This window comes from Sminthopsis crassicaudata, chromosome 6 (genome assembly GCF_048593235.1).
Source record: "Sminthopsis crassicaudata isolate SCR6 chromosome 6, ASM4859323v1, whole genome shotgun sequence".
Lineage (NCBI taxonomy): Eukaryota > Metazoa > Chordata > Mammalia > Dasyuromorphia > Dasyuridae > Sminthopsis > Sminthopsis crassicaudata.
This window is the reverse complement of record NC_133622.1, coordinates 1,590,556-1,616,409: the sequence shown is the minus strand read 5'-3', so window position 1 is coordinate 1,616,409 and position 25,854 is coordinate 1,590,556. Positions and strand designations below refer to the sequence as shown.

At 37.5% G+C, this 25,854-nt stretch overlaps 1 protein-coding gene across 4 annotated transcripts in view; it reads right to left on the bottom strand.

Moving 5' to 3' along the window:
• Positions 1–25,854, bottom strand: part of EVC2 (EvC ciliary complex subunit 2) — a 172,260-nt gene that overhangs the window by 104,362 nt on the left and 42,044 nt on the right. For all 4 annotated transcript variants that reach the window (XM_074274140.1, XM_074274139.1, XM_074274141.1 and 1 more), the window contains 4 exons: positions 20,872–20,981; positions 18,510–18,563; positions 9,286–9,420; positions 4,014–4,162 (listed from right to left, as the gene is read on the bottom strand). In XM_074274140.1, coding sequence (XP_074130241.1) covers positions 4,014–4,162; positions 9,286–9,420; positions 18,510–18,563; positions 20,872–20,981 — 448 coding nt within the window. The remainder of the gene's footprint in view (positions 1–4,013; positions 4,163–9,285; positions 9,421–18,509; positions 18,564–20,871; positions 20,982–25,854) is intronic.

The following is a 25,854-nucleotide window of genomic DNA, read 5'->3' as shown; positions in this document are numbered from 1 at the left end:
GGTTCCTGAATATAGCTGCTATGGCCAAAGGAGACAATCTTTCCCTTTGTTGTCTGAGTTGCTTGCTTCAATTTTATGCTGACATCCCTAGCTATCTGATCCACAGTTCTCCTGGGATATGTAAGCCTGAATTATAAAGGAGCAGGGAACCCAGAAAAGTGAAGCATAAGCCTGAATTTTAAAAAAAATGGACATTTAACAAATTACCAGACTTCCAGGAATTTGTTGCAAAAAAAAAAAAAAAAAAAAAAAAAGACCTGCACTTAAAAGAACATTTAACATATAAGATCTAAGAGACACAAAGAGTAAATATCAAAGCTTAATTACAAGGGAATCAATAAGGGCAAATTTTATTTTTTATATGAGGAAGTATAAAACCATATATCTAAGATTGCTATTTGAGTATTAATCATGGGGTGATTCAAAAGAAAGACTGGAATAGAACTTAGTATGATGTGATTCTATAAAGCAAACCATGCAGGAAAATGCTGAAAAGATAATTATTTTATAAAAATAAGGTACTAGAGGAAGAATTGATGTAGAGGAATTAGAAGGAGAGGAAGACTGGTAGTTCTGGAACCCTTTCATTGGGAATGGATTAAAGAGGGAATGATACATATACACACACATCTAAAAAAAGGTATAACAATCTTCTAAATTCAGAAAGAAATATAGATAAGGGAGATGGAGAAAGGTAACTAAAGTTTCTAGTTCATCATGAAACTCATAAACAAAAGACCAGTGTAGGATCTGACAGCTTGGGTGAATTATTCTTTATCAGAAAGATATTTTTATAGTAGTTAAACCAATTTAAATTCTTCAGATATATCTGAAATCATTTATATTCCGAATGGTATTTTGCCTCTTGTAGCTAGTGAGCATTACAAGAAATTTAAAAAAAAAAACTGGAAAATCACAGTTAATTAAGAGCTTAAAATTACAAAGAAATTCTCACATCTCAAATACTCAGAGACCTACAATCATTACATTAAGATTTCCACCAATTGATGGATCTATACTTCTAAATCACAGAGGCAATTAAAAAATAAGGCTGAATAAATGGGGGAAAACAGACTCCCTTCAGAGATAGCTGTGCAATGTATTGAGGACAATTAAAAAAACAAAACTTTTATTATATTCATAAATCAAAACCTGCCTGTTCTGGTCCTTGTTGGTATTTTCCAGTCAAGTAGAATTTACACTAATTAACTATTTGATCTTCAGCAAGTCTCTTAGCCTCTCCATAGTTCAACGCTCTCCTTTATGAAATGGGGATAATAATATCCCCTGTATCATAAGGTAATTGTGAAGATTAGGTGAATTAACATATGTTAAGCAATAAATGTTAAAGGCACATACAAATACTAGTTATTATCATTATTTTTGAAATTATTTTCCTTTCTATAATAGTAGTCCAAATCCAGGCCTTCCTTTCCCTAAAAATAGGTTTAAGAACACAAGAGTGAACTATTATTGTGTTCTTAGTCCCATGATCTTAGATATAATGAATCATTCAGAATTTAAGGAATTAATAATCAATCAATTAGCATTCATTAATCACCTACTAAAGGCCAAGCACCATACTAAGAGCTGAATATACCCACTGGTTAGGCAGAGAGCTACTTAATTGTTGTTAAGCAAGGTGAGAGATTGTTTATGTGTTTCTTTTTAAATTAAAACAATTGACATTTGCATAGAAATTGATAGTTTCATGGTACAAGAAACCAGAAGACATTTCAAAATTGCAGCTAAATGAAAAGCTGAGCATGTGGTATCTCCCCTTCTCTCTCAACAACATCCAGCCCCACAATAAAATATAAGCCCCTTGAAGAAAAAGACTATTTTATTTTTGCCTTTGCGCATTTACCTTTATAGCTACAGAGCTTAGCACCATGCCTGGCACATAATTGTTGGTTATTAATATTTATTGAATCCATTTGATAAAGTACAAAAAATGGAAAGCTGACTCATCGGCTCTCCTCTTAGAGAGATGGTAAAAAGTCCGAAAAGGCAGTATCTCCAGGCAACAAGAGCCATCATTTTGTCCAGGAGGACTTTACCTGAGAGTGTTTGCTCAATGAGCATTTATTAAGCACTCCCTATGTGTCAACCCCCTGGAGCAATGGGGGTCAGGGATAAAGAGCAGAAGTGGACCAATTCCTGCTTTCAAGGTGTTTATAATGTATCATGGGATAGGACACAGTTACATGTAGGATACTATACATTATATAAAATTAATATAAAGTAGTTAACAGCAAGGCAGGGAGGGAGAAGAAATGAAAACAGTCCACCAAGAAGGGAATCACAGCTTATCTTTCAGAGGAAGAAATAGGAAAGTCTGTGAAGAACTTCATAAGATCCTCAAAATCAAGTCAGCCTTCATCTCCTTTATCAAGTCAATTCAATGGAGGAGTAAGAAAGGAAAGCCAAGTATGCACAGACACCCCAAACCAAAGACATTGACAAAGAGAACCAATGCTATTGAGATCAGAAGGTCCAATCTAATATTTCCAGAGAACTCTACGGGGGTTGGGGAGCATGACCATTCTGTGAAGAAAAGAAGGGAAGTTTTCATCATCCTGTCTTTGCAGATAGAGAAACTACAGCTGGAAGCAAGGTACAAAGCAAGATCTTCTCACTCTTTTCTTAGATGGATTAAAAGGTAACTTCCAACTCACGAATGCTCTGATCCCAGGACTTCAAAGCCAAAAGGCAACCATGATGGTATTTCCTGTTATTTCCTGTTGGTGTTTCTCCCATCAATACTAATCACAAACTTTTTATCTTTTAACACACGTTCTTTTGAGAATGGCTGAGATCTGAAAAACTCCTCATCTAATTTAGACTGGCTGGTTCTTAGCCAAGGACTATTTGCCCTAATCCCTTCCTGTTGTCTGTGAGGTAAAGGCCAGAGAGAGAGAAGCCCCCATGATCACAGAATCACAGCATGAGACTTATGGTGAAAGGACTTCTGGACGTAACTCCTCTAACTTCCTGACTTACAAATGAGCAAGCTGAGGTTTAAAAAAGAAAAGGATTTCCTAACATGAAAGCACATGGATGGATGTCTATAGAATGATTAATGGGGGGAAAGAAAACCAACTTATTTAAATATAGACAAAATTAACATTAGTTTATTCTCATGTTTTGGTCTGACTGGAGTCATAGACATGTTTTATATGAATCCCAACAAAACTTCTATTTGGAATATTTTTTTAGTCACAAAACATTCTGAATTGGGTATAATTATCTCAGGGAAATTTAAATTCCCTTACTTAGAAAAGTCAAATTCTTTTCGCATCTAGTCTGATTTCTATTTACAAATCACTGAATAACCTCTCCAATTGATAGCTTTACCTGAATTCCCATTTTCTCAACAAAATTCTTCTCTTTTCACCATTTATGATTTCTTCTGGTTATATCATAAAACTCAGTCACATTTCTGCAGATCTTTGCCATCATGGACTTTTACAATACTTCTTTTGTTTTGTCCTTATAATAACTTATTAAAATATACAAGATGGGGATTGTTTCTATTTTACTCATAAGGAAACTGAGGCTCACAAAAAGCTATGTGGCTTGCTCAAGGTCACACAGCTGACAAGAGATGCCACTGGGATCTGAACTTTGGCTTTCTGACCAGATGATTAATGTCCATTCTTGCCTCTGCACACAAACTGTATTTTACACCCAGGAAAGTAAAGTACCCAGGGTCCTAGTGATAGGTGACGGAACTATTAGAACTTAGTTTCCTGATGCTAAATTAATACTGAATTGTTCAAGTTCAGAATAAGAAGAATGAAAAGGGAGGAGAGGCAGGACTGTCATTTTCAGCTTGATGTTACAAAGTTCTACAACCCAGAATAACCCAAAATGTGATGAAGGAAAATAATAAATTTATCCTTTACTTGGTTCCCCGAGGCTTTGGAAGGCGAGTAAAGGTGCTCATGTTAACAGAGGCACCGGCAAGGAGACAACTTGAAGGAGGACAAAGCTAAACAGTGGATTCTTACTCTTCTAAGGCTTGAATCATGCTTCCTGGCTCCTCGGCTGATAGTATGTCGATGATTTGGTCACTGATGGCGAATTCTTCACTCGCGCCATCCACAAAAGTGAACTGTGAATACTCCAGCTTGCTTTCTTGATGGGGGCTCTGCTCCACCTGCCGAGGAATTTTAGAAAACCTAAATTATGTGGCTATCTGGGAAACGGCAAGACTCACAGATAAACTAGACAGATACCAGAAACTAAAAATGAAATTAGCAGTAAATTTCCTTGGTTTATAACTAATCGTAGAGCCATAGAAGGTTAGAGAGGGGAAGGGACATAAAAATATTGAATATAGAATGATTATACTAAAAGGGGCCTTCGGCTACAATACGTTACAATCGGAAGGGATCATAGAACGCCAACATTAGAGCTGGCTGAATACAGAATGTTAGAGCTAGGAAAGAACCTTGGAGAATGTGAGATCTAGGCCCTTCACTTTAAAATTCAGGAAACTAAATCTCAAAGAGGGTTGTCTTATGCAAACAGAAGGTAGGTGGTATAGCCATGACACATATCTAGGTTTCAAAGGATCTTTGAGAATTTGGACCCAGAGGGCACATAGTAGAAACTGGGCCCAAAATATATTTTTACCAAAATATTCCCAGCCAGTGGTCACCCTGCCTCCACTAGGACATTTTAAGTTACATGGAGTTCACTTACTCTGGAGGAAATTCTTAGACACGGAGATACTTTAATATAGGAAATATCTTCCTATCCATTACAAGTTATTATGGATCTACAGCTTCTACCCACTATTTTTTCTCCCTGAGGCTGGGGCTAAGTGACTTGCCCAGGGTCACACAGCTAGGAAGTGTTAAGTGTCCAAGACCAGAATTGAACTCGAGTCCTCCTGAATTCAAGGCTGGTGCTCTATCCACTGTGCCATCTAATTGCCCTTCTACCTACTATCTCTAACTCAGTTTTTGGTGATCCATCCAAAATCATTCTAACATTTTTCTACATGACAGTCCCTCACTTGGGAAAAAACAAACATTGCTGTTCCTCCTTAGATCTGATCTTCTACAACATCAATATAAAGCAGTTTGCTGAATGCATATATCTTGCCATATGTCATGTTTTTCAGTCTTTTCACCACCCTGTTCATTCTCTTATGGATGCACTCCAGGTTGTCAGCTGAATAAAATACTTTGAGAGGCTTCTGCCCAGGATGGGACAAAGGAAAGGACTATAATCTCCATTGTTCTGGACACTGTAACAAAGTCTAAGATTACATTAGCATTTTTATTAGCCATATCATACTCTTGGCTCATGAAACTTGCACTCCACTAACATTTTTAGATCTTTTCCACAGGAATCATTGTCTGGAGACAGCTGGATGGCTCAGGGATAGAGCAGGGGGCCTAGATATGGGTTCAAATTCATTCCCAGATACTTACTAGCTGTGTGACCTGGGGAAATCACTTAAGCCACTAGAAAAGGATAAAGCAAAACGGCCCAATATCTTTGCCAAGAAAACCCCAAGGACAGTACTGGCATGCTACAGTCCATGGAATCACAAAGAGTTAAACACAAGCAAACAACTGAAAACCCACTCCAACCCATATTTATGTGGGTGACATTTTTAATTGATATGTAAGACTCTAAACTTATTCATATTAAATTTCATGTTATTAGAGATCACCATTCTAAGATGTCAAAGTACTTTTAGATTCTGACCACCATGGAACATGCAAGTTAGCCATAGAAATAATAATATGCCTCTACACTTTTACCCAAGTTTCTTTAGTACTTTTCGGTTTGGGTGTCTAAAGCTACACTAGCAAGATGGAGACCCCACTTTTTCCATTTTATTTTGCGCTACATAGAGGGGGAAAACTCACGTCAATGGAATACCAACCATGTTTTTTCTGCAGAGTATTCAGAGTAGGCTATGTAAAGATAGGGGTAACCAATTAAACCATGTATTTTTCCTATATTTTCTAAGTTATTAAAAAGTTATTATGCTAAGTTATTAAAAAGAAAGCAAAATACTGAAATAGATGAAGATGATTTGACTCAGATTTAAAATTACCATGAATTTTCAAGGCAAAATGTTCAAAGATCTTCAAAATTGGAATCAAATTAATACATTGCTAATTACCTTGCCAAGACTGTGATCTCTTTGTAAGACATGGAATTAAGTCCTGCCATGGTTTTTCTCTGATTTTTTCTCTACCCTTTACATTAATGAGATCCATGAATATTAAAAGCAATAAACTAAAGGACAAAGATGAAAGCAGGTAGAAAAAGTATGTGGTCAATGATGACATGTTTGGGAGATGGGGTAAAAATCCTCTTTAGGAATATTTTAACTGAAAAAGGGAGGTACCTTTTTATATACTATTCAATATTTCTTAAATTCTGTTACAGAAAAAAAACTCAAGGAAATTAAGAATTAATGTAGTGGGAATATAGTGGAAATGAGAGGAAAGAGAATAGAGGATACTTGTATTCAAATTTCACCTTGTAACTTTGACGAACTTGTCCAAGCTTTAGCTTCTTAAACTATAAAATAAAAACCTTGGATTTTTTCAGAATTTTTTAATATGGAGTTTGTGAACTCAGAGAACAGATGAATGTGAAGCCTTCATTAAATGTCTACCAGCTGTGTGACCATGGGGATAATAGTACTTACTGCACAGAGGCTGAGGATCCATTTTGTCCAACATTTTGAAAATCTTAAAATGCCACAGGTTTGTTATTTGTAAATGTAAATCATTATTATGATTTGGGCCATTCTAAGGATTGGTCTCCTACCAGCCACACTGCCCTCTAGCAGAGAAAATTATGCTTCTCGGTGGAGAGACAGAGACAGAAAGTGTGTGTATGTGTGTGTGAGAGAGAGAGAGACCTTCGGAAATTCAAGGCATTTTGCTACATTAATATGCTGTCCATAAACAGTTGGTCCTCTCATTAATGTACTACAGATCTCACTCACTCACTCCCTATTAGAATACTAGAAGGTTAAGGCTGAATGAGACACGAGAGGTCATCAGCTCCAATCCTTTTTCTGTCAAATTGAGAAAAAGACCCTCAAAGTCACATAATTGTTTCATGAAATAATTGGGACTAGAACTTGAACCTGTTTACTCCATCTAGTGCTTTAATCCATTAACACTGGTAGCTTCCCATAATGTAGGTAACTGTCTGGAGACATGAAACTTTAAATGCTCCAGGTTTTATTTTCCTTATTTTGCAGATGAGAAAACTGCCTGTAGAAGCAAATAAATAATGCAGTATATAGACAACCAGTAAGAGAATCAGGAAGACCTTATTTAAATCTGACCTTAGACACTTGCTACCTTGACAAGTTAATCCTCTGGCTGCCTCAGTTTCCTCTACTATAAAAAAGGGATAATAATAGTATCTACTTTCCAGATAGTTATTGAGGGAGTAAATGAACCAATCTTTGTAAAGGATTTCGCATAGTGTCTGGCACATGGTAGGTAACTTAAAATGCTTGTTTCCTTCCTTCTTTCTTTCCATTCTGAAAGATTTCTAATATTTCCAAGGCTAACATTTCATATTCCTGTTCTAAGATCCCTCCCAGCTTAGGCTTCTGTGATTCAGGTATCCGATTCAGGATCTTCCTCCTCCAAGCAAAGAGTAAAATTTGTCTTAACCTTAACTCAGGCACAAAATCAGCTACTTGAGTTGCAGTACCTGAATGGAAATTGATTCCTCATCCCCATCTGATCATGGAATTTCCCTATTTTTTTCCTGATATTTTTTTTCTTCCCTCAAGCCATTAAGGCCTGTTGCTTCTGTCATTCAAGACACCAAACTCTGAAATCCAAAATTCCTTCTTCAAATCTTTCAGAGTAACTAGAGGCATTAGGATCTATTCCCTTAACCCTCATTTACTGACCACTTGCTTTATATACGATCCTATACCAGGGACCATCAGGATTCTTGAGATACATAAAGGGAGTTTTCTAATGGCATAAGGCTTATATTTAGGTGGTTTGGTTAAGAAAAGGACATGGTTGCTTTTAATAAAAAATAGTACTTTTGTGCTACAAATGAGTTATGTCATCTGCCTTTCTCATGAGAGAAAGCTCTGGATTTGGGTTCAGGGAACTGGGGTCAAGTCCTTTGGCCACTTACTCAATACAGTCTTAAGTAAGTCTCTTCTGTGCATGGTCTCAGCTTCTTTGCCATAGGATCAAAAGGTTGGACTATTGAATCTAAGTTTCTTTTGGGGCCTAAATTTATGATCCTAAAAATATGTCATAAACTAAGTGCTTATACAAATCTAAGGCGACATTATTCTTTTTCAGAATTCAGTACAATTTTAATAAAAAAATCAATGTTTCTCTCTCAGTATATTCTTTATGCCTTTTTATTTCTAACCATAAAACTTTTTTAAGATGATAGGTACCTGGATAGGAACAATTTCTATTTTTGTGTAATATATTGTTCAATGACATTAAGAAATGGAAGCTTTCTGAGATTGCTTGTGCATTATTCATTACATACAATGATCTCGACTTCAACAGTATCAGTAACAAAGAATTGGCTATTTTAGGAAGACTGATTTTAGCTGCCTGTAAAGAAATAGCATTCAAATGACAGCAACTTGTCAGTAACGGAATAGGTTGCTTCATGGAATGAATTCCTTATAAGTATTCAAATATAGATTTGCTATAACCAATGATCATTTATTAAGCCCTTTTTGTATGCAGCATAGTGAAATGGGTGCTTTGGGGGATACCAAATATAGATGTCACAGTCCGTATCCTATGGAGCTTACAGGGAGAGGATATCTGACACAAGCACAGTTAGCTACAATACATAACATTCCAAGAAAAGTTCAGTAGAAAAATACAAATGAACAAGATATGTGAGCTCCGGGGATAAAAGTCCTTACTCTGGGAAGAGAAGAAAGGATCAGGCAAAGTTTTATAACGATATTCAAAATACAATTTAAAAAGATGAGGAAGAACGAAACAGGAAGAGAGAGCAAGAAGTAAGATAAATAACATTGCAGATCTATGAGCAGCATGAACAAAGACCCAGGGAAAGGAGCATGTTGGGATGCCAAAGCAAAAAAAAAAAAAAAGCACGTAGGGAGGATGTCAAGCAGATGAATGCCCTCTCAAAGGTCTCTTCTAACATTCTATGGCATCGATCAATTGTTATATAGGTTCAACCTAACCCATCCAAAACCCGGCATATTTTACAGCTAACCACCAATAATATCACAGCACAGAAAGCAACCTCATGATTACTCACCCGATTTTTATTACAGATGATCCATTTGAAACATCGAGATTGAGATATAAATAAAAATATGATGCAGGTAAATGCCAGAGAGACTAGAAATGCTATGAAAAATCCTGCTGCATGAGCACCATGGTTTGGGGAAACCTATGAGAAAAAGAAAAACGAATTTAGAGATTATCTCTAAGATAAACTATAGTTTGTCTAAAGAAAATATCTATGAGTTTTAGTAGATTGTACGCCAAGTATAAGGCAATATATTATGTGACAGCTGGAAATATTAAGGGAATCTTAGAACTACAAGGACACCTATAATTTCTATGAATGAAAAAATGATGGGTTATGAGTGCTATATCCTGGTCAATCCAAATCAAGAATATTGCATTCACTTTTGGGTGTCCTATGAGAGGCAGCGTGGGGTGTCATATTGTGGCATCGTGAAGTCTTGGGTTCAAACTTTATCCTAGACATTCAGGACTTCTGTAACACTGGACAACTAAATCAATCACACTGAGACTCAGTTACCTCAACTCCAAAATGAGGTGATCAGACCCAATGACTCAGATAAGTTCCCTTCCAGCTCAATTCTATACATTATATTATGGAACTGTCACGTAGAAGAACTGGAACTTTGTTATTTAGACTCAGAGGATGGAACCCACAGCAAGAAGAAAACATCATTTTGAGGGAAGAGGGGGAAAAAAACTATATTAATGGAGTTGTTCAGAAAATAGATTATGCTATCACAGAATACAGGGGGTTTCTCATCATTGGAAACTTGGGAAGGGGGGTTTTCAAATTCCTTTTTAATTTTTTATTGATTATATGCAAACACTCATTTGTTCTATTTAGTGGGGTTTTTTTGAGTTCCATATTCTCTCCCTTCTTCTTTCCTTACTACCCTCTTTGACAAAACAAGCAATTTTATATGGATCACACATGTGCAGTCATGCAAAACATTTCCGTATTAACCATTTTGCAAAAGAAAACGTGGACCAAATAAAAACCAAAAATGAAACACTAATAATAATAAAGTAAAAATAGTATGCTTCAAGCCGCTTTCGGACTCCATTAGTTCTTTCTCTGGAGGTGGATAGCATTTTTCATTGAGAGTCCTTCAGAATTGCCTTAGATCATTATTTTGCTGAGATATCCCAGACATTCACAGTCACTCATCATAAATGTTGCTGTTGCTGTAGAAAATGTTCTCCTGGATTCTGCTTACTTCATTATCACCAGTCTATGTAAGTCTGTCCAGGTTTTTTCCTGAAATCTTTATTTTTTTATTTTTTTTTAAAGCACAAAATTATTCTATTGAAGTCACATACTACAGCTTGTTCAGCCATTCCCCAATTGATGGGCATCCTCTCAGTTTCTAATTCTTTGCAACCACAAACAGAGCTACTATAAACATTTTGTACATAGAGATCATTTTCTCTATTCTTTGATTCCTTGGGGGATAGACCCAATAGTGTATTATTGGATCAAAGGGGATGTACAGTTTTAGAGCTCTTTAGGCATAATTTCAGATTGCTCAACAGAATGGTTAGAACAGTTTACATATAAGTTCACAATTCCATCAACAATACCTTGGGATCCTTATTGTTCTACATCCCCTCCAACATCTTATTTTGCTTTTGTGTCACATTAGTCTCTGTCTCTGCATGCCATTCCTTCTTCCTCTTCTGCTTTCCTTCTTTCTCTCTTTTCTTTCTCTCTCTCTTTCCAGTTTCCCCTTTTCCTTTCTCTCCCCGCTCCCCCTTCTCTTCTCCCCTCTCCCCTCTACCCCCCCTCTCTCTCACACACAGTCTATGTAGACATAGTTAGCCCCTCCTTTCATCATGTATTTATTTGATGACATCCTTTATAACGATTTTCCTGAACAAATACTTGTGTAGATTATGGTACAATTGTCTCACACCGCTTTTATTTTTCTCCACTTTGTCATCTATAGAACATGAGTAATAATAGCATCTCTCAGCCAGGGTTGTTGTAAGAGAATGGAATTATAATTACAAAGCTCTTAGCATGATGTCTGGTTCACATATAATCTGGTATTCTATCCACTGTGCCACCCGACTCTTGAATCAAATATATTGAAATTATAAATATAGAGGGATCTACTCTTTCAGTCAATTAAGTGTTTTTAAAGATGATCTTCTTTAAAATGATCTTCTGTGGACCACCTTTTGCACCTTCTCTAATATCCTCATCAGAGATATACTTGGCATTAGTGTATGTATTATATTTAAAATATTTAATAAAGGAGGAGGTATTTGTTTTTAAATTATATGTATGCATATCTATCCATATTCACACACGTGTGCCTAGAAAGACACGTCATGTATATGGATTTATCTATCTCCCCCATTGGAAAACTTCTTTTGGTTGCCATTGTCTTCCAGTATGGTAGACCATATTATGACTAACAAGGTGATAGCATTTTATTTTTAGAGGCAACCAGAAACTCAGGTATCATCATGTCCAATCCCTATAAGTACTTTTGATAATGAATATATATATATATATTTTCCCCAAAATCAGTCAACTTCTTTAAAAATGATCTTAGAAGAAGCAATTAAGTACAACTGGAAATGGTAGAGTTATAATGGTGACTTTATGCGATTCAATCCAACAAGATACCTCGTGCATAAAAAAAATGATCAGAAAATTATTCAACAAAGCCATTTTTTGGTACATTTGCCCTCCTTAATTCCACTCATTTCCACCTCAAGAATAAAAGTATTTTTCCATATTCAAACTTTTTTTTAAAGAAAAATACTTTCTATTCAAAATGTATCTCCTTATTTCCTCTTTTCCCATTTGTGATTGAGTGCCATGTCAGAGTGACCTTTAGACTTCAAATGACACAGCCATGGCAGCATAGCTTTTGGGAGGAATGAGCTATTTCCATCTTTTTGATCACAACCTAGATGAAGCAGTCACTGCAACAGAATACAAATTCCTGGGTCAAAACAGCACAGGCCAATCACACAAAAGAAAACTGAAATTATGTTAGAAAAGGCTAATCTAGCCAAAGGAACTTAAAATTTTAACTGGAAAGTGTCTGATGATAAGGCGAATAGAGACAATACTTTCTGCCACCTTTGGGGAAGAGGAAGGAAATTATATGTTCTTTTATTGCTTTATTCTTTTTTAAATTATTGCCTCTCCCAGAAATCAAACTCACCTCATGCAAACATGAGGAGATTCAAAATAGCAGAAGGCTCAATCATGCCTGAAAGGTCAACTTCTGCCTAATGAAGACAAGACAAACACCATTCCTGAGATTCAAGTTCTTCCAAAATCTTGCACCAATTCAATTTCTAGCTTTAAAAAAAAGTTTATGAACTATCTGTGTACAGTTAAGTCATTTTAGAAAATCATTTAGGGAAGTGAAAGATTGTATAAATTGATCATTGGCAAATAGCTAGTATCAGAGACATAGCTTGAGTCTAGAATTTTCTAACTGTAATAGCATCTATCTGCTAGTCCATGTTGCCTTTCCCTTTGCATAGATTTGGTTTTTAGTACTATTTGGTGGGAAGAGGGAAATAAATACCGAATTTTCACATGAATGGCTTTCCCAGAATGAAATAACAATAGAATTGATAATACAGCATCAGAGAATTCTAATTTGAAGGAACCGTGATGAGATCTGAATTATAGTATCGTTTTTACTCTTGAATACTTTCATGAGCCAAGAAATCATTTTCCATGTGGGTCAATATATTCTATTGTGGGAATTTTTAAAAATTCTTTCTTATTATTATGAATTTGGGAAACTTGAATAGGTCTGTAAGAAAAAAGGGCAAAAAGAAGTCTTTGTGAGGAACCTACCATGGAAAACTTGATTGTAGTGATTTTTAAAACCATATACTTAAAATGTAACCTGGTAATTATAATCCTGCCCTACTTGTCTCTATTACCTTCCAAACTTCCTCCTGTCCTTATGATTTTATAAATGACTCATTGACACTATTTTCTTTTCACTTTCAAAAACATCATTATCACTTCCTTCTTCCCCACCCCCTTTAAGATTTTTGACTTTTGTATCTCCAGAGTTTAGCACAGTGCCTGGCACACAGTAAGTGCTTAATGAATTTTTATTAAATGAATGAAAGGTTATTCCTCTAATCGTACCATCTCAACTCATCCACGCCTTCTCATCATATGCAACTTTTCTTTTTTTCCATAAATCGTGCACACAGAATTTTATTTAACATGGAGAGAAGTAGACACCAGGCTATTACCAGTATCCTTAAGCTCACTGTCAAGTCTATCATCCCTCCCCCTCCATTCTGATGGATGGAGCGCCATGTGTGAAGTCATGAAAATTCATCTTCTGAGTTCAAATTCCAGCCTCAGGCACTTCCTAGCTGTGTGATCCAGTTCAAGCAACTTAATCTCTATGCACATCGAATTTTTCAGCTGCCAAACAAGCCACGTGGTGCCTACTCAGCCTGCCCATCCAATATTACGCAGGGCCTATTTCATTTTTACCTTGGATTTCCCAGTGTATTTAATAAATGTTGTTTGAATGAATTCTCAGGAATTAATTATCTGAAGAAATTGCATAGTCACTAGACCCAAGCTCTGTTATCTCTGGTTAGTCATATCCCTTCTCTGAGTCTCTGTTTTCTCATTCATTGCGTTGTTTTGTTTTATTTGTTTGTTTTGTTTTTAAATGTGTCTGACTCTCCATGACCCTATTTTGGATTTTCTTGGCAAATACACTGGACTGGTTGGCCATTTCTTTCTCCAGGTCATTTTACAGATGAGAAGTGTCAGATGAGTTCAGAGTCCTGAAGTGAACAGGACTAAGTGACTTGGACAGGATCACACATTCAGTAAATATCAGAGGCCAGATTTGAACTCAGAACATCTTGACTGCAGGCAAGTCACTCGACTACACTTGCCAATAATTATTTTTAACCTTTCAGTGTCACTGGTACTCAAAATCTCTCCTAGTGAAGAACTCTTGGATTAATGGCCTCAAAATTCCACCCAGTTCTACATCTTAGCGACTACAAACATTTTTCTGAGGAATAATACAATACTTTGAAAAGTAGAAGGCAATCCATAGACGGAAGAAATTGTGATAGAAGAAAAAATTATATATATATATATATATATATATATATATATATGTGTGTGTGTGTGTGTGTGTATATACATGTACAGTCATAGACATGCAATAGTATATGTGTATGTGCATCAATGTGCAATTATACATATCTTTGTGCATTTATGTGCATGTGTGTACATTTAATTAGAGCCTTCTTGGAAGAAGAAAGAAGAAGGGAAAAATAGAGAATAAAGGGGGAAAAAAACCACAGCAGCACAGCGAAGAACAAAAGAAAAACTAGAGAGAAGTAAAGATGGACAGCTCTGACCACAAGGGGTAATATTTATTATATAGGCTTTCTTGAAATGAAAATTTCTTCCTTTGGTTTTTGAATCCTCCCTTATCTTCTCCTGTGCACATGATTTTTTTTTTCTTTTCCCCTTCTGCATTTAAGTTTAAAGTAAATTAATTAAAAATTTAAAAGAAAAAGTGCATAAATTAAATCTCTAAAAAAGAAAAAAAATTAAACAGCTTTTATGCCAAACATCCACTAAGCCCTCGTTAGTATGCTATTTAACAGCTACAAAACATCTTCAGTTTGAGTCAATTCTATTAATATATGTTAATAGGTAAAGGGTAAGGGTCTCATCCAGACAAATAGGACCACTTTCCATGTGTCTCCAAATTAGCCTCAGATTTTCTCCTCAGATTCAGAGCTGAAAAGTAAAGTCTCCAACATGCTAACATCCCGTGGCACACGGCCTTTGTCTCTGCTTCTGTGGTTAGGAGCTGGGTTGGTTCCACTGGGACTCAGAAAATCTATTGTATTTGACCCCTTCCCCTCTCTACACACTGTATTTTGAAAATAACTCAATGGAAAATTAAACTGTCCCAAGTGTATAAAGCATACTACATAGATCTCCAATTGCATACTAGATTTTAAAAATCAATAAACTAGAGAAATATATGTAGAATGTCCCTAGGGTTTATATTAATAAGCCTGTTTGCAAGGGGTGGGGGGGCAGGGGTCTAACTCTTAAGAGAACGAGAGTCCACATCAGCGATTTGATTTGCCATTCTTTAAAATGAAGGGAAAATGCTCTTGTGGACTTTGGGGCAATGGGGTATCTTTCTTATCTAACAGGGTAGAAAAAACAGCAGTTGAATTGCAAGGATAACTCCCCACTATCTAAATACTTATTAATACTACCCAGGTTCCCTAAGAGGGGGGATTATTCTCTTTTCATCCTTGTGTCTCCCAGCACCTGCCATAGTCCCTGACACATGGGTGCTTAATGAACACTCACTGCATCCATCTGCAGGAATTTGCATTTCCAGAGCCTCTCAGAGTTCGACAGGCCTTCTTGTCACGTGCCCCTTGTGCTGAGCAGCACGGAGCACGCTATCAAAGGGCGATGACTGACAAGTGGGGGATTTGCACAAGTCAACCACTTTGCCCCCTTAGAAGGCAGAGCAAGTTTTGTTCTTTGCATGTCTACGTATAGTTCCCTGGTGCATTTTAGGCACATCAGAAACAGCTACTTTTATTAGACATCATTGCTTCTCTGTGAAAAGCTGCTCTTATTAGCATGTATATGTCAGAATATGCTCCCTGTGAAATTCTCTATAATATCCTTTACCTTCCACTAGGATCAGATAAGACACAGTGCTAATGTACAGCAGAAGCAGCTTTCCCAAAGCTTTCTGATTGTGTAGATTTAGGCAACCAGGTTTCTGGCTAATGCTAATATTATTGGTCTCCTAAGTTCAGGACTCCTAAAGGCTCTGCTCACTACCTAAATGTAATTTAATGACACTTCTGAGATTCCATTATAAAACATAACCGCTCAGATTCACCTGCTGGTTCCTCCAGTGGGAGCCGTGTTTGAAATATTAACTCTCCTGTCACAAAAAAGTGGGTTTCTCAGAGCCGAGGAGCACTCCATTTGGAAAATAAACTTGGTAGCTTGCAATAAGTCAGTGAACCATTTGTTCCCACATCCCTTACACCATCAGTAACTTTTACCACTTGCCTCTGGGAGCTATAAATCATCTAGCAATACCCAATCCATCTCCTATTTTTCTGAGGCAGATTGTTTTGAAAAGTTCTATCACAACATCTCTTAAGATGCATGCTGAAACCAAAATATATCTAACAATCAGAATCGTGGTAAGCTGGTGGCTGAAGGAAACTCAGATCTTTTAGTTTACTGTTCCCTTTCTCATTTTATGGATCAAGAAGCTAGGGCCAGTGAAAAATAACTTGTCCAAAGTCAGGTGGATAGAGCAGCCAAGAGGAGATCTGAGGTCTCCTGCCTCTCCATCCAGTGATCTTTCCATTGCAAAGAAAGCAAAATGCCCAGAAAACTAGCTCTTTAGGGCAGGAGGTCATTCACAGATGTATAAAACCAAATGTAAAATGGGATTGTGGTGGACTCAATGGTCGCTAATGTTTCTGCTAGTTCTAGATCCTATTATATTATGATCCTATGTATTCAGTTCAACAAACAAATATCTAAGTTCTCCAAGGCCCTAGGGGTAGGAAAACAAAGTGAAAAATCATCTTGTATTTGGGAAAGTTGGAATCACTAAAACATTGTTGGATAATCTGGGAATTAGTTCAGCCATTCTTAAAAGCAATTTTAGATCATGCAAATAAAGTAAACACAATGTCCTGGCACTTTGAACCAGAAATTGTGCTATATGTAGCACATATAAGGACATATACCCCAAGGAAGTCATGGCTAAATAGAGTCCTTATATACTGAAGTATTATGCTGGCATTTTTGTGATTACAAAGAACCACCAAAAAAGTAGATGACTACTGTTTGAGGAATGGCTAAACAAACTCTGGCACATCAATAAAATGAAAAATTGTCAGGATGTAAGAAGCAAAGAATATGATGGGTATCGAGAAGCACAGAAAGTTTAGATGAACTGAGGAAAAATAAAATAGAGCCAAGCAAACAACACATAGCAAGACGTATTGAGCTGTCGTTCAGCTGCATCTGACTCTTTTTGACCTCATTAGGGGATTTCTTGGCCAAGAAAGGAAGCGGTAGGCCATTTCCTTCTCCAGCTCATTTTACAATTGAAGAAACAGAGTCCACTGGATTGCCCAGGGTCCACAGCTAGTAAGTGTTTGGAGTCACATGTTAACTCAAAGTTTTCCTGACTCCAGGTCCGACACTCTGTGTACTATGGCACGCCCCTAGCTGCCCCCACATAAAGATTACAACAATGTAAATATAAAGATCAACTACAAAATAATTAAAGATTGATGTTGCAAGATCATAAAAGCAAAGATGACCCCAAATAGAAGTGTGAAAAATACTCTTCCCTCGCTCAGATTCCTCTTAAGAGCTAGGGCATGTGAAACATTGCATACATTATCCTATTTCTTTTACATATTGATTGGTTTTGCTGGGTTTTTCTTCATTCTCTTTTTCTTAGAAAGAACAACAACAAACATATAAGACAAAGTGATTCTCTGAGGACAAGCACAAAGTGGGAAAGAAGAAGAAATCTAGGTGGTGACAAAAGGTAGTGGTGAGAGAAATAGAGGGAAGGGGATGTGTGGAGATGGGACAAGACCTAGGAACAAGTATAGGGGAAAGAAGAGGACAAGGAAGAGACGGGAATGATTTTGTTGTCGTATTCTAGAGGGACTAGAAAGGTGGTGGTCCCTGAAACAGGAACAGGCGGACTTAAAGGAGGAACGGATCTGGGTGTCGGTGAGAATTTTCTGTTTGTCATGATGAATTAGAAATTTCATGATGAATTAGAAATGCACATGGGCCACTGAGGATCACAATTATTTGAAAATCCAGGACTAGAACTCAGGAGAAAAATTAGGGTTAGCAGTGATCTGCATCCAGATAAATGAACCCCCAGGAGAAGATGGGCTTCTTGAAAAGGGAAGCTTTGGAGAAGGCCAAGGATGAAGCCTTGGGAGAATTCACATGGGAACCTCACCATTATTTCTAACGCCATTTCCATAGAGAAATCTAGTTAAGGAATCCATGATTCCTTCCCTTCAGTTTGACATGTGTCATGGCTTCATGTCAACCCTCAGTAGCTCAAACATGTGTGGGAGACCAGCTCTAGAGACATGGGAGGAAGATCCCTGTGAGACGCCGAGTATGACAAATTACAGGCTTGCTTTTACCTTTGTCTTTTCTTGTCCTCTTACAGTCAGAAGCGCCTTCAGCTGGGTTTTATTCTAGGAAATGGGAAAAAAAAAGATTGATCAGTATCCTGGTAGATGAGATCTCAGCCATATAACTTTGATGACAAAGGTAGGAGGCTCTTGAGGGAACTAGAGTAGAGTAGGATGAGTGCTGACTTTAGAATCAGAGGCCCTGCATTCAGATTTGGCTTGTGGGACCTCAGGCCAGCTCTCTCAGTTTTCTTACCAGCAAAATAATGGGGCTACACTTATTATTATAGGATTGTAATCATATAATTAGATTACATGTGATTATAATAGATTATAACTGGGATTATATGATAACTGCCTTAGAGGCGGAAGGGAACTTGGAATCCCTTTCCCTGAATGAGGAGATTCGGGATGAGAAGCTGATCCAGAGAGAGGTTAAATAACGTGCCCCAAATCACTCAGGGTGTGAGGGCCAAAGCCTGCATCGGAACTCGGCTTTTCTGACTCATCCAGCACGTGCCTACGATGACAGGATCTCTGCTAAAGCTCCGGAGCAATGGCCTCGTAGCCAAAGAATATGGAATTCAAAGCTTACCATGGAAGGAAACAAGCACAAAACATCGGAACCGGAATCAAGAATTCCAGTGACCGAGGATTTAGCCCTCTTCCATTCCATCCGTGGCCTGGAGTCAGGCAGATCTGAACTCCACACTGGCCTAAAACCTCCCAGCTGTGTGCTCCTGGGCTAGTCAGTTAACCCCTGTTTACCTCAGTTTTCTCAGCTGTACAATGGGGCTAATAATACAACTACCTCCATCCATTTCTGAGATCAAAATGAGATATCTGGAAAGTAGCTAGCACAATACCTAGCATACAGTAGGTATTAAGGACAAAGGCCAGCCATTATTACATAGAAAAAGAATCTCGATTCCCTTCAGTGCATCCCAGCCAAAAAGCATTCAGAATCTACTACGCGAAATGAGACAACAAATGAATGGGAAAGGGTCAGCGTTCGACTTGCATGTTCATAGGATTAATTACTACTTTCATCAACTACACTTTTTGGTCTGCTCACTAAATTCAATTCCCACTTAAAAAAATTCTGACTCAAGGCAAAGTGCCAGCCATTTCCAGATGACAGCTTCTTTCCTCCTAGGTACATGCAAAATCATTCCTACATTAATAATTAATAGGTACAAGAACCACAGCTAACGATGGCCTGAAATTAAATCTGGGGATTTTTTAGCTTTCAGCAAAATCCTGGGGTTTGGAGTTGGATGCTTGGGGGACCAAACACCCAAGAGGAGCTTAGTTTGGCTTCTCTGTTTCAAATATTTGATTCTGCAATTGCATAAAAGCAAAGACAAGAAAGACAGCAATTAGGATCTTCTGGGCAGCAGCAGAGAGGAAATGACAATATCTCTGGGGCCCAAGGACCTTGATTTTAATGTAAAACCTCTTATTACCTTTCACAACTCAGCCGGGTTCCTTCAGCTCTTTTTTAAAATGAGGTTAGAAGGTACAAATTCAGTAATCCTTAGGATTCCTTCTTTTTCTAACTCATAATTTCCTATAAATGGGAGTCATTCTGAAAGGAGCAGAAACTAGCCAGTTCATGAAGAAGACAACTAAGCTTATTTAATTAGAGTCCTTGGCAGGTTATCCTGTGCCATCCCTGTAGTACCTAGGAAGCAGTGAATGCCAGAATGAGAAGGAACCTTCTAGAGAGGTATCCATCCAGTCCTTATTTCATGGATGAGACTCCAAGGCCCGAGAGAAGGAATTTGCCTGTGATTGCAAAGCTGGCTGGGAGTCAGGACCACAGACTTCAAATCTAGCTCTATTTCTAATCCTTTGTGACAGAAATACCAGGAGTAAGGATTCATGGAAATTGATCATTGCTCAGGCACCCGGCCACAGAGAGAGCCCAAGATCAAATGCAGATGTGGGTTCAAGACCCAACTCCAGCTGGGCAATACAGCACAGGGAATGAGGGTTTCTGACAGAACAAGAAAAACAACCCCCAGCCATGGATCAGTGTCTACGGGTGCCCACGAGTTGATCTTTCTTTTACCCATAAAACCAGGATGATTTTCTCTATACCAGCTATTGCACAGGGTAAACCGTCACATGGCAAATCAAGTGAGAAGATACTCAAGAACGTGCTAAGGACTATGCCGAACTCTACAAGTGTCAAGGACCATTGTCTTCCTTGTTGAAGCCTCTTAGGTACCTCTCTATAGGTACTTTAAAAGCACCCAAAGGAGCACCTATTAATGCCTACTGTTTGTAAGGCACCAGATGTCTTTGGTCCTCCTCAAAACCCAAGACCAATCATAAGCCAAAAGGAAAAATCCCAAAAGCCAAGTACCAGTGATGGGCTCTGAAAGGTCAGCTGGGCAGGGAGACTCAGAACCTTGCTGTCTCCGGCTTCTTTGGCCGTCAGCCGAGCGCGGTAAGTGACTGTGTAGAAATCACCAGCTGTTGAAACAGAGCAGAAGAAAGATCATTAGAAGCACTGGACACAAAACAAGTGGTCCATTTCCCATCAGCCTCCTTCATTCCAGAGGTTGAAGTTCATAATAATGCAACTCTCTTAGCCAGTCTTGGCAGCAGGAAAAGCCTTTTAAGTCTGACTGACAGACGACTCCTGGCTCCCAAGGAAAGAAAACAAGTCACATTTTCTTCTCCATCAGCATGGACAGTGCTTGCGGTGCCCAGAGCAATCTCCATGAAGCTTTGTAAATAATGCAAATTAAAACTCCCAGTGGGGCTTTGGAGGGGCCTGGGCTTTGGGAGCAGTAGCCAGTTAGTGGAGTTGGCTTTGGCCTTGGAGTCAGAAGACAAGACCTGGAGTCCTGGGGCTGCCTGGGGTTTAGGAGCAGAGACCTTATACCAGCTTCCACAGCTCTAGAAGCCTTCATTTCCTTTTCAATAAATGAATGGTTGAACTAGATCTTCATTAAGACCCTTTCCATCTCTACTATTCTGATTATGTGGTTCAGAGGCTGGATGACCTGGATCCAAGTCGCTAGAGAGACAATTCTTGCACGAAATGGAATGCTTTGTTGGCTAACCTCAAAGATTGTCACCTGTGAGATCCAGTGTACTGGTAATTTGGCAATAGGAGAGCCCACGATCTGAACCCTGATCACACTCACTGGTTGTATTACATGCAAAGTTTTCAGCATTCACCCTTGTAAAATGTTGTGTTGCAAATTCTTCTCACTCTCTCCCTTCCTCCCCCTCTGCAGACAGGAAGCAATCTGATACAGGCTAAACATGTGAAATTCTTCTCAACATCTTTCCACACACTAATCATTCTATGCAAGAAAAAAATCAAATTAAAAGAGAAAATGAGAAAAACAAAAACAACAGCAAAAAGGTGAAAACACTATGCTCTGATCCTTCCCTCTCTCCCTCTCCCTGTCTCATGGCTCTTTGCATCCTAAGTCTATTGGAATTGCCTTGAATCATTTCATCGTTGAGAAGAGCAGAGTCCATCACATAAGCTTGTTGTTGCTGTGCACAACATTCTCTTGCTTCTGCTCACTTCACTCAGCATCAGTTCATGAAAGTCTTTCTAGGCTTTTCTGAAATCAGCCGGCTCATCAATTCTTATAAAATAATAATGTTTCATTATCTCCAAATATCATCACTTATTCAGCCATTCCCCCATTGATGGGCATCCATTCAATTTCCAGTTCCCTGCCACTATAAAAAAGGGCTGCTAGGTTGTGTTACTTTGAACAAATAAACCTTGAGAGACTCAGTTTCCTCATTTGTAAAATGAAGCTAATAATACTTGAGGTTCCCCATGGTACAGAGGTTCCTCTGAGTACTATGTAAATAAAAATTCACAACAATATGAATTAAAATTTGAATTGATTTGTAGAATTACACAAATCTATGAGCAATGTACTAATATTAGAAAACTATTAGAATAGTAATTAGGAAACTTATTTTATTCCCAGCTTTGTTACCTTTCATGAGTGGGGATAAATCATAGTCTTTTTGAGCCATCTCGTCCTTACAAAGTATATGATGTTCTAACTCTGTTCTCTCCTTCTCCTACATCATATGCCACAAATTGGAATAATCACAGAAGATTATGGTGAGAAAAACTTTGGGACTTGGGAAGGATTATATAAATAATTCCTCAAATTTGCAAAAGGCTCTAAGATTTACAAACTGATTTTCCCCAACAGCAGTGCTATGAAAAAGGCACTATAAGTATAATGTCCTCTGTTTTCCTGATGAAGAAATGGTGACTCAGAGCTTAGCCAAGCTCTCAAAAGCTTCATAGTCAGAATTTTATCCCGGTTCCCTTGATGCTGTATTTGGGACACTGGATGTGAAATTGGAGGACATGGGTTTGGATACAATCTCTCCTTTTTGTCACCTGTGTGACCTGAAGAAGGCCACTTGTTTGGTCTTCATTTGCCTTATCTATAAAATTAGCAGGTTAATGTGATAGTGTACAGGGGTGAATAACTTGGTTTTAAAAAAGAAAGTTGCTATGATTGTGCTTGAATATAAAAAAAGATTTAGGAAAAAGATTTTTCCTAAAAAAAAAAGTTGATAGAGGAAAATTAGAAGATTGTATTAAACTATTTTTCCAGCATAATCTTTAGGAAACACTAAAATATATTCATATTTTCTCCTTAAGAGATGAATATAAACTTATTTTGCCTGAAATGCTATTTATTTTCATTTAGACAATTACAATTGTTCTGAATAGGGGTTCACAGATTCAATAGATAGTCGAAAGAGATCCATGATACCAAAAACATTTAAAACTCCAAATAGAGATGTGGACTTGGAGTCAGGGGAAATGGCTTGAAATTTTAGCTCTACCATTTCGGTAACTCACTTAAGCCGTTCCGAGTCATAGTTTCCTCATTAATAAAATGAGGAGGTAAATATAGATGATCTCTAAATCCTTGTCTAAATCCCTGGTCTTATCATCATGCCCATAATTTTAAATCTACATCTTATTGTTCATGACTCCAGGTCTAGATAACGATTACATATAAAGTATCCATCATGAATATGACAGTAGACCCTTGACTTCTATCCCTTGGTAATTCCTTCTACATTCTTCCTCTCTCTTCATGAAGAAAGAATAGCCAGGCACCTAACAATTTTTCAGCAGTTGTTGCCAAGCCACACAGTGGTTCCAATTTGTCAAACCAAGTGAATTGTGTAAGTTGGATTTGTCTTATGATCATGAGTTTATTTTTCTTAATGAATCTGTATGATGTACTACGGGCTCAATTCCAACTTTTCTTTGCCAAAGGCTTCGATCCTTAACCTAAGCATCAATAGAGCCTCCATTATTCCGAGATTCTAGTCTATTTATGACCCAGAATGCTGGAGAAACCATTTAACCATTCTGACGCTATCTTCCCTCAGCTGTACAATGTTGATGATACAATTTGTTCTAATTTACAGAGTATTAATGAAAATCAAGGCAATGTACATAAATTGATGTATATGCTACAAAGTTGAGATCTGATTGTCAGCTATTATAAAGTATTATTATAACTAAATAAAGCATTTGTGAATGTAAATGAAACTACTTCATAAATTATTTTTAAGTATGTAAAATTTTTGGATATTGTCATTACATTTAGAGATGAGTATTGCAAACAAACTGAAAGCTATTTTTATTCATTTTTTCTCCTCTACTTTGTTATAAAAACTGCTACAAGTTGAGGAAATGGATCATTTTAAAAGATTTTTCCTTAAAAAAAGCTAGATAGAAGAAAATTAGAAGATTGTGTTATTTTACCAACAACAATTTTACCAACTATTTTACCAACATAATCTTTAGGAAACACTAAAATGTATTCATATTTTCTCATTAAGAGATGAATTCCTTTTATCTATCCCCATAGTTAGCAAAACTTCTAACTATATTGCAAAATATTCTCTGTGATGATATATTGAACCAGTTGTATACATAGAGCTGGCAGCACCTTAAGAATATATAATCCAACTTCCTCAGTTTGCATATGAGGACACTGACCTGACAAGGAAAGAGAAAGGATGTACCCAAAATCAAAAGAGATTACATCAAAGTCATCATTTGAATCCTGGTTTCTGACAGCAAAGTCAAATCCTCATTCTTCTATGCTACATGGTTTATATTGGAGAGAATAAACAGAATAGAAAATGGCATGATTATCAACTATAAAAAAGAAAAAAGCTTGCTGTTGAAATGTACAGATGTCATAAGATGGAAGAGATGGCTAATACCTTTGGTGACAGATAGAATCCAAGAACAATCTCAAAAATCCACATTGTTGGGTCGAATCTAATATGATGACAATTAATAGTGGAAAATCTCACCTTAAATTTAGGTTCAAAAAATCAACTTTGCAAACTCCACACAAGGAGGACATGGGAAGATGGCAAGTTCACCAAAGTAAAAAAAAATAATAATAACTTAGTACTGTTTTAATGGATGTCAAACTCAAATTGACTCAATAATGTGACACTGCAGCAGCCATGGAAGCTCATGCAAATATAGGCTGCATTAAGAAAACCAGTAATATCGCTAATAAAGAAGTGCTAGTTCTTCAGTACTTGGCCCAGAACAAACCATTGATTTTACTCCATTTGTTATTTATCATTGTAGGGAGAAAGAATTCTCTCTACCACTGTCAGTCAGCACGTGGCACAATGTCTGGCACATGCATGAAGTCATTTCAGTCACATCTGGCTCTGTGACCCCACTTGGTGGTTTCTTGACAAAGACACTGGGGTGATTGGCCATTTTCTCCACCAGCTCATTTTATAGACATGGAACTGGGGCAAACAGTGAAGTGACTTAGGGTGACTTAGATTTGAACTCAGGAAGATGGATCTTCCTGTCTTTACGCCTGGCATTATACCCAAAGTGCCATCTAGTTGGTGCAGAGCAGATGCTCAATAAAGGTTTATTGGTTATTGATTGAATGATTAGAATTAGCTTACAAATCAAGAGTCTTAAAATGTGTCCTGGGGAACTGAAGCTGGGACTTTCCCAGGCTCACCCAACCAATGGGTATCATAAGAAGAAATGGAACCCAGTATTTCCGGCCCAAGGTCAGTTCTTGATCACTTCAGGTTGCTCTCCAGTCATACCTAGAATATCTTGTAAGTACTAGATGCTGCTTTTGGAAGGACAGTGGATGATAGCATTGGAGATCTGGAACAGTAGAGCCTATGGAATCAAACACCCTGAGGAGTAAAATGACTTGTGCAGGGTTGTCAGTCTTGTTGCTCCAATGACAACAACCCTGATGGCATAAAGGGGAGGAGAAACAGTGAGCAAAGACATGGTTCTTTCAAGGTTGCAAAAGGCTTT